The 10,108-nt window shown below is 48.6% G+C and overlaps 1 protein-coding gene across 1 annotated transcript; it reads left to right on the forward strand.

Annotated features, from left to right (window-relative positions):
* Positions 1-1,451: 1,451 nt before the first annotated feature.
* On the forward strand, positions 1,452-5,630 carry DLX6 (distal-less homeobox 6). Its single transcript, XM_035021418.1, has 3 exons — positions 1,452-1,878; positions 3,155-3,348; positions 5,213-5,630. Exons 1-3 carry the CDS (start codon positions 1,452-1,454, stop codon positions 5,462-5,464), a joined length of 873 nt encoding a protein of 290 aa, XP_034877309.1. The 3' UTR covers positions 5,465-5,630.
* The last annotated feature ends 4,478 nt before the right edge of the window (positions 5,631-10,108 follow it).

Consider the following 10,108-nt stretch of genomic DNA (forward strand, 5'->3'; position numbering starts at 1 on the left):
TTACAGGCAAATTGTTCTGAATTTTATAGCAGCAATTTGAACAAAGTACTGCAGTTAATCATGGGAGATTTTTGTGTATTCCTGATTAGAACCCTAATTGCCTCCTTCCAGAAAGTAAAAATAACTGTAAAACGACTCTATTTTTATCATTAACAATGTTGACAATAAAATAAAATCAATTGGAATTGTAATCGAGAGACAAATTTAGGACGAACGCACTTTTACTTGGGTAGTTTATATTGTAATCAAGATTTGCCAAACCACTAACCGCATGTATCATTTGCATATATTTGAAAGCATTACAGTAGCTTCTGTTTTCAACAGGAAAAAATGCATTACTGTCAGTCTTCCAACGATTCGCTTTCAGAACAGGCTGCTGCGTTCTGGGGGGAAAAATATTCTCCCCCTTTCTTGTTCAATATATAGGAACTACGGCCTGAAACGTCAGGAACCCCGCCAAAACAGGGTCTGATTTTTCTTTTTCTTTTTCTTTACACCCTCCCCCCAACCAAGGGATGGGGCCCAGGTGTGGGGGGTCTTCTTCCCTCTGTGGTTTCAATAAAGTAAGTCTAGAAAAATACACGGTGACAGGGCGCTCCCGCGGGACTACACTGGGACTGAGGGAGGGGGGTGTGGAGAGGAGGTCAAGGGAGGGGGGGCTCGCTTTAAATGCAGAGGGCACTGCTTCTGAGAACAGGCAGCCTGCTGGGGTGCAAGGGGACTGAGAGAGAGCGGCCTCCGGCCGGGCTGTTCCAAGGCTGCGGTACTGGGACCTGAGGCTCCGGGTTCGGGGGCGCGATCTGCGGCGGGAGGCGTCGGCGGCCCGCCGGGCGGAGGCACCTCCCTCCCCGGCAGCCCTGCGCGCGGAGCCGCGCGGCCCCCGGTTGCAGCTCGAGGCTGGGATTGGAGTTGCCGAAGGTAGGCGAAGAACTCCGCGAGCCGCGCGCACACCAGTAGAAGCCGTGCGCCTGTGACGTCAGCGGGCGACTGACCAATGGGGAGGCGCTGCCCTTTGGAGACAAACCATTCGACTCGTGGCGTCTGCATCAAGTCTGAAAGCAGACGCGCAACTTTCGCAGAATCCACCTTAAAATCTCTGCCTTAAACTGCACCAGCCCCCAAAAAATCCAAGGGGGGAAAGAAGGGGGGGAGAGCAGATTCCCCCCTCCCCCCTCTCCTCTCCCATCCCTCCCCCTTCCTCCTCCCTTTGAGTTAACAAGGCCCTGCTCACTATATCTCTTTATATTAAAAAATATATATATTAGAGAAGAGCGAGGGAGAGGGCGAACAACCTCCACCCCCTCTTTTAAAATTTTTTATTTATTATTATTTTTTTTTTTTGCAAGAATCCCAAGAGCTAAGGTGGCTGCAGAGGGGACAGCGGCGCGAGCCAAGTGGGGGGAGGGTGGAGGAAACCCGGGAGAAGGCTTTCTCCAGCCCCCAAAGTTTTGATGATGACCATGACTACGATGGCTGACGGCTTGGAAGGCCAGGACTCGTCCAAATCCGCCTTCATGGAGTTCGGGCAGCAGCAGCAGCAGCAGCAGCAGCAGCAGCAGCAGCAACAGCAGCCGCCGCCGCCGCCGCCGCCGCCGCCGCCACAGCCGCACTCGCAGCAGAGCTCCCCGGCCATGGCAGGCGCGCATTACCCTCTGCACTGCCTGCACTCGGCGGCGGCGGCGGCGGCGGCGGCCGGCTCGCACCACCACCACCACCAGCACCACCACCACGGCTCGCCCTACGCGTCGGGCGGCGGCAACTCCTACAACCACCGCTCGCTCGCCGCCTACCCGTACATGAGCCACTCGCAGCACAGCCCTTACCTCCAGTCCTACCACAACAGCAGCGCGGCCGCCCAGACGCGAGGGGACGACACAGGTGAGAGGCCGCTGGGGCAGCTCGCTTCTCCCGCCTCCCGCCTCCCCGGCTGCCCCCCACCCCGCCCGCCCCGCGCACTTCCTCGCCGCCCGGGCCTCCGCCGGCCCCCTCCCCCAGGCGGCCCGGCGCGCCCCCGGCCAGGCCTCGTGCGCGCCCGCTCGCCTGGCGCCTGCCTGCCGGCCTCCGCCCAGCCGGGCCCCTTCTCGCCGCCGCCGACCCTCGGCTTCCTCGCGGCGCGGCCCGCCTCGCTCGCTGGTCTGCGGCGCGCCACTCGAGCCGCGCCTCCGGCTCCGCGCTGGCTTCGCTCTACGAGTTGGTACGCACTGCGCGCCCCGGCTCGCTGGGTCTGTGCGCCCTTAGCCTCCCTCCTCCCCTCCGGGCTGTGACCGGCGTTCGGCAGGACTGGGGACATTTCTGGGCCGGAACTGGGGAGCGTGTTTTGCTCCCCAACACAGTTTGGGCGGCCAGTGGCCTACTTTGCGGGTGGCGCTCGGTGCGCTTCGGTGACCCGAAGGGAAGCTGACGTTGCCTCTAGCTCTCGTTAAGCTGGTGACAATTGGGCTCTTTGCTGCGGGCTTTTAGATGTCCCCCACCCCCCACCCCTGACCAGGCCCCCCTCCCTCTGGGTTTTCGATCCAGTGTTGGCTGCGCCTTTGTTCCCAGAGGCGAAGCAAAGGGCCGCGGGCGGACGGTTCTCAGCCCCCGAGGGGTTCAAAGTTGCCAGGCGATGCTCAGCCCGTTCCCGAGCTGGTCTGAGCGGCTGGTTGTGTTTTGTTTGGGGTTTCGCTCCCTCTCAGCAGAATCATTTCGAACACGCCGAGGGTCTTGATGCACCGGGCTTGAGGCTAGTGACATCAAGTCAACTGGCCGCATCAACATCAGGGTGGCTCACGCACAGCCTAAGGCACTGTAAAGCCAGGCCGAGGGCCCCAAGCTCTGCGGCGAGGGCAAACGCCCCGCAGCGCCGCGCGCCACCGAGAGCGGCCGGCGCCGCCTCCGCTGCGGCAGAGCGAGGCTGTTGGCCCCGGGGTCCAGGGCGCTCCCGCGGTCCAGTCCCCGCACTTTATTAGGGCCGGAGTTAGGGTCGGGAAGACGCTTTCGCCCCCACAGGAAGCACCTGGGCACTGTGAACCCAGAGAGGTCAGGGTGGCGTGGGGACGCTTTGAAGAAATCCTTTCTGGGCTTTGGGGAGACCCAGCGCAGGCCAGGCCAAGCTCCGGGAGGCTGCGGCAGTGGGCCTCACGGGTGACTGCTCCTCTCTATTTTCTGCTTGCAGATCAACAAAAAACCACAGTGATTGAAAACGGGGAAATCCGGTTCAATGGAAAAGGGAAAAAGATTCGGAAGCCTCGGACCATTTATTCCAGCCTGCAGCTCCAGGCTTTAAACCATCGCTTTCAGCAAACTCAGTACCTGGCCCTTCCAGAGAGAGCTGAACTGGCAGCTTCCTTAGGACTGACACAAACACAGGTAATTCCCGAGAAGCCCAGGTATCCCTGAAGTGCTGACCCTGCTTACAGATCGGGCAGGGAATGCATCAGGAGGAATTCTGGGCCTAGTCAACTAAGGATGGAAGGAGCTTACTGACAAATCCCTTTGCTCCATTACGCACTTTCCGGGACAACACTGTTTGGAATAAGTGACCTGGTATTCAATGCTGGATTGGATTTGCACATCCTCCCAACCCTCGGCGACCCCACCCCAGCCTAGTGTCCTTTGGTGACCAAACTCATAAATTAATCGAGGCCTATTCCAGAGCAGAACAACAAGAAAGAGAACAAACATGTAGGAAGAAAAGATGTTCAGGCCAGGAGGCAGAATAAGACCTATGTTTCTTAAGGATCCATTTGTGGGTCCTGGGACTTAATAAGGATTTCAACTCATTGACATAGAATTATGAGATGAAATGTTGGGGGGGGGGGCAGCCGATGGGTATAGGCTCCAAGAAGATTTAGTAAAGGGACCAAGGTGCAAACTATCCGTCATAGGATAGGTGAGGTGGCTTTTTCTGAAGATAGCCCTGTGCTCAATGTTTTAAATCATCCTGGGGGACTGGCTGGTGCAGGCTGAGGTACGTCCCTGGAGTACAGGACTTGGGAGCAATGACAGAGTTGGAGATCAAAGAAGAATGCTCACCAAATTACAGCAGGTGAAGCCTCAGTTAAGTACAGTTGCTGAATTCTCCTGTCCCACTAATTTGAAAGACATATGGGGCATTTTAGACTTCACAGGAAGGGGCTTAAGTAGGTATATTAGGACCCTGGTCATAAAGCCAGGCTGCAATCACCTGTGGTTTTTGTCCTTGTCAATTAACTTAGCTACATGGGTTGGTAGGCCTCATGTGAGGTGGATGATCTTCAGCATGGGGACTCCAGGGTTTACGAGACTCTTGCTGGTAGGTGATTGTGTGGTGCCTGAGAACGGATGCCCCTTAAGCTCTTCTTTTCAATTCAGCCTGCTTTCTCTTGCCATATTGCCACTGGAAATATTTGGGGTTTGATGTGAATGGATTCCTGCTACTCAGTAACTTGCATTCTTCTTGGAAAAGCAGCTTCGTATGGCTAAGGAATTTTAAAGGTGAAAGAAGCGGCACCATAGAATTTCCTTCTTCAAATAAAGTCGATCTGGGATGTTAGCTTAGATATGCTCCCATCCCAGAGTCCTGATTCGCATTTAATTTTCAGGAGCCCTTTGACTTTTAGCTACTGCACTAACAATCATGTCAGGATTATTGACCACAATTTGACTAAAGCAACATACAAAGTAGGGAAGTAGGGAGGCATCATCCCTATTCCCTACAGGACTATGAGGCTATATTTCCTTCAGGAGACAGATGCTCCATGCATGTGCAATATATGCAGAGGTATATTCAAGGCATTTGGTTATAAATGTACAGGCTTTTCTCTGTTCACAGCCATTTGCTCACTGTACATGCATAGAGATGCCAGGTTTGGGGGTTAGTAAATACAAAAAGAGACTATCAGAGGAAGTGTGTTCAACTGGCTTTCACCTGCAAAGTTCTCTGTTTAAAGATCCCCCTTCTGACTTTAAACCTGGCTATCTTATTCGCCTTCCTTCTTATTTATACTGCTGTTTTAAACCCAGGCTTGCATCCAACTGAAGAAAGAGTTGCAACGACTTCAGGTATCCAGACAAGATACCTGGTAAATTGGGTCGGGGTGGGGGACAGGAGGCTAGAAAGAGCTGGAGGAAGGCGGGGAGTTGGCATTTGCGGTTTTGTTTTGTTCTTTGGATATTGCTTCCAGAGCCTCGAATAGAGGCACTGGCTCGATGTTTTTCCACGCCTAATGATCACTGCTGCATTTCGTTCCAGGTGAAGATATGGTTTCAGAACAAACGCTCTAAGTTTAAGAAATTGCTGAAGCAGGGCAGTAACCCGCATGAGAGCGACCCTCTTCCGGGCTCAGCGGCCCTGTCGCCGCGTTCGCCGGCGCTGCCTCCAGTGTGGGACGTTTCTGCCTCAGCTAAGGGCGTCAGTATGCCCCCCAACAGCTACATGCCTGGCTATTCGCATTGGTACTCCTCTCCACACCAGGACACGATGCAGAGACCGCAGATGATGTGAGTTGTCTGGGGGAAATTGATACCCTAGGGAAACGTCTGAACAAGGCAAGGAGTCATGCAGGACCTGCTTGCATCTGCCAAACCCAGCCAAAGGAGCAGGCTCCGGAGAACTCTTCCGGGTAGCAAGACAGTCTGGGCGCTTGCTCGCTCTCTTGCTCTCTCTCTCTCTCCTCTCCTCTTTCTTTTCTTTTTTTTTTTTTCTTTTCCTTCCCTCATCTGCTTTTTCCTTTGAGCAGCCTCAGTAACTGATCTTGCATTCTAGGGAGAGAGCCAGAGAGAGAGAGACAGAGACTGGTTTCTATGCCAGCGCTCCTGAAACCCCTCACTGCAAGGACATTTTCCCTTACCCTTTGGGATCCAGGCTCTGAGCCTCCTCTTCTCTTTGGGAGTATCCATCAAAACGACTTTTTTTAACAGACATTTCCCCCACCAGAAGAATCTGCGCAAACATGGCAGCGTTTTTACTTGTTTAATGAGCTTAAGACATTACATGTTGAAAAAGAAGCATTTTGGGCTCCTGCATTTTTATTTACCAATCCCAGACTGACAAAAAAAGAAAAAGAAAAAAAAAAAAACAAGAAAATGAAAAGAGAAAGCAAGCAAAAGAAAAAACCCTCACATAACAGTCCTTCTCTAAAGAAAAAGGAAAAATCAACTGTAAGATTAGAACATTGCCACAAAGGGAACGCTGCATGTTTTATCAAAATGCAATGAGCAAGAATGATGATGTTTAAAAACAACAACAACAACAAAACCAAACCACTCTTTCCCTACCCCACCCCCAAACCCTGAACTGGAATCAGGAAAGACAGAAGAAACAACCAAAATCACCATTCTATTGCTTTGATACCTTTACTAGGTGAATTGGTGGCATTCACTAAGCTAATAGGGACGTTTATATTGAGAAACATTTCTGTATATATTGTTGAATTTTAGTTGTACATATACTTTGTATGGTTTTGTCTTCTTTCATATATGGAGTAAAAGCCACAAAATGCTGGGAGTGTCCTGTATATTTCTCTCTGTGTGTCTCTATCTCACCACCCCCTCCTCCTTCCCTCCCAGTATATTTTCTATCACTCTTAAAGAATTCCTATTTCCTAATATGGGAAGCCCTATATATAAACATCAAGTGCCTGCAAAGATATCTGTTTGCAGCACAAGCCTTTGTCTTAAAGTACTCTAACATTAAACATGGATGTTTTCTCAGCTTCCTCTAATATTATATTTTTATTGTAATTTCTATACATTTATTTATTTTAAAAAAAACATTAGAATGATCTATCCCCAGGTTAACCTCTAGACATCCAGTAGTTCCCAGTGCTGAAACCGAGTGTTCTCCTTTTCCTTTCCTCAGCCAAAATAATACAGCTGTATTTGTCTTTGTTTGGAAGCAGTTTTTTTTTTTAAACAAGAGAAAAGAATACAAGAAAAAACACACAAAGTAAATGCACAATTATAACTACTTAATGTTTACACCTTTTGCGAGCTAGCTAGGTAGGAAAATGCATGATCCTGGATGAAATACATCCTTCCGATCTTGTGGAAAGCACAGAAATAATGAAAATGAAAAGCCCTTTCGTCATACAAGCAGGAAGCCCCATACTGCGAGAATTAATGGCTACAGACCTGGGCATCCTTCAAATTATGAACCTTGAAACCACTGAGCCATTTATCAGAAGTCAATAGAGATACTCAGAGTGCTCCATATAATGACAGCGACATACAGTCGTGCAAAAGGACAGTCACTATAATTAGACACAAAGCAAAGACTACTTACCAATATACCCGTTCCTTTTTTTGTTGAGCAACTTCCACGCTCAGTCAGTCTCAGAATGGTTTAAAACCGATCAGTCTTGTCATTTTCTAGCATTCGCATTGTTACATTAGGAAAAATGTTTTCTTTTCTTTTTTCCCCCTTCCTACTGTGAAACTTTGGGTTCGTAGCTCCCCAGGATCAATTCTGAACAAAGCCTCCAGCTGCAGTGCCATCCAATTTGAAGCAGACATTGGGGACAATTTAAGGTTTTTATCCACAAGAAGGTTTTTTTCCATTCTCTTAAATGCAGCCATAATTAGAGTAATTTTTCATGTAGCCCGCTGATTACAGCGTTTTTACCGTCAAAGATAATTACCTGTAATTTTCTTCCACTTTTAATACTAAAAAGCCATCTTTATTTAGATTCAGGAACAGGAAAGGCGAAACAAAAGAGGGAAATTATTCTGTTATTCATACACAAATTGCAGAGACGTAGGACCTAAAATTGAAAATTAACCAAAATTATAATGCTGAAAAGAATGGAAGAGGCTGCAGAAGTACAGCTGGTAGTGGGGCTTTGCTGAATTATTCAAATTACGTTAGAGAAAAAGCTACCATACATCGAAACCAACACTAATTTTTCTTAAAAAAAAAAAAAAAAATCTACCAGACGCATGCCAAACCACTGTGAGTGCATGGAATTCTGAAACCCAGCAAATGCATTTTAACACATTGGAGGTGTTGTCATGATGCGCCTACAACGATCTCTCTATCTCTTAACTTGGGTTTAATTAAACAAGAAATTCTGCAAAGGGGTCCTCCCAAGAACTATCCTTGGAACTGGGCTTCCTCTGGGTCCTCTGAATCTAAAGGGTTAACATCTTCGCTTTTTAGAAAGTATTGACCCCATAGTAAACTGATAAGAGAGAGAGAGAGAGATTGAGAGAGGGAGAGAGACTGGTAGGAGGGGCGTGGGTAAAAGGCATCGCCCAGTTGCGGTGCCTACAACGCCTCCTCACGTTCGAACTTCCCCGGAGTTGGCGTTCTAGAGCCTCGTTCTGACCGTATTTTCCAGGTAAAAAAAGAACGAGAGAACAATAGCTGCGGGGGTGAGGGGAAGGGGGGAAATTTCTTCTCGGCGTCAATAAGCATCTCATTATCTTTTGACACAATTTAGTCCAAAGGTTTCCGCCGCCAGAGAAAGGCCTTTCTGTACAGGGGTGAGGGAGCCAGAGACTTCTCAGGATCCTGCAACTTAACATCTCTAGGTGCTTCCAGTGTCTACAAGGGTCAGGAAACAGCGTCATCTATAGATAGAACAGCACCGCTTCTTGCGAGAGTCTTCCTTGGTGCGTTCCTAAATCGGACTGGCTCCTGGGCTCCACAGCTCCGTTCTGTGTCTCAGCCAATCATGCCCCTCCAACCCCAAGGTCGCAGCGTTCGGGCCCCGCGGGCAATAGCTGTACGAACCGCATCCCGCCCCTCCCCCTCCTTCCCTCCCCCATCAGCTGGAGGCAAAGGCCTAGCAAAGCAACCCTGAAGGGGTTCAGGGGCCAGTTATTCCGGAAACTTTCTCCCAAGTGGAGGAAAATGTCGACGGGGCTATGCAGTCGAGAGATGCAGACTACACCTGCCTGCCGTTGCAAATGCCCGCCTACCTGTGATACTAAAGGAGCGTTGTGCCGAGCTCCGTTTGCTCTCTCGATGCCCCACAACTTAAAATCATCGGTACATGTAAAGATCTTAAATTCGCCTAGGACTAGCTTTGAGTAACAATTTCCAAACAGATTTTAGCTTGGAATCTCCAGCCGGCTCCCTCCACACCTTACAGAAACCTGGTCTTTTTCGCAGTCTCCAGTCACAAGCTGCACCAAGTACATCAATAGCACAGAAAGCAAAAAAGACATACCGAGTTCTTAAGGATCCCAATCTCACCCGAATCCTTTTACTCACCAGAACGACAACGCTTTTACTGTTAAAGGGGGATAAAAGGTCAGAATTGAAAAATCTATAAAGCAAAGTTGCAGTCTATAATAAATCACAACAGCAACACATATAGCTTGGAAAGTGTGAGAAGAGAAATATGAACTGTGCCTTGAAGTATGGAAGAAATAAAAACTTACCACCAGTGAATATCTCTTAAGCAATGATCAGGGTCTAGAAATCTATACTGAACAGAAGCAGAGGAGAATATTTGTCTGAGTCTCAGGGCAGAAGCTCTTTCTCTATATTCTTGGTTGAGTGAGCACATCCAGGTGTGAAATTGTTTGCACACCCCAGCACCTCTTATATTGCCAGCAAAATTAGCTGTTATTACTGTCACTGTTTAGTGATGGTTAGCGTGATACAAAAAAAAAAAAAAAAAAAAAAACTGCTGTAATCAAGACCTGGCGCATCTTTGCAAATTACAGATAATTGTAAACGTCCAGATTATGATAATAGCATCCTAATCCAGCCTGCAATATAATTATTACAGAGTGTTACATCTGAAACTGTCCAGTAGGGCTAATTCAGCCATTATTTAGACCCTATTTTTGCACTGCAAATGGGTTGCTGAGTTGAAAATGTACGATTGTAATTTCACAGGGCACTCAATGAGTAATGGTATAGGAAGAGGAAAATACAAAAGTGAAATGTGAACAGTAGCGATCAAATCAAACCCTGAAGGACAAAAGACTGTTTGATTCATATGGAAAAAGAAGAGCGGGAATTAAGAAAATAGCAAATCAGTGGTCTGAAGTATTAAGTGTACAAATCTCCAATATGTGTAGGGCTGATGTGTTTGCAAGGGCTGCTGCATGTGCTTCTGCCTGGAGTCTGAAATAATTTTTCTCTTTTTCTTTCTTTCTTTCTTTCTTTCTTTCTTTCTTTCTTTCTTTCTTTCTT

This window comes from Mirounga leonina, unplaced genomic scaffold (genome assembly GCF_011800145.1).
Source record: "Mirounga leonina isolate KUSES-001 unplaced genomic scaffold, KU_Mleo_1.0 Mir_174, whole genome shotgun sequence".
Lineage (NCBI taxonomy): Eukaryota > Metazoa > Chordata > Mammalia > Carnivora > Phocidae > Mirounga > Mirounga leonina.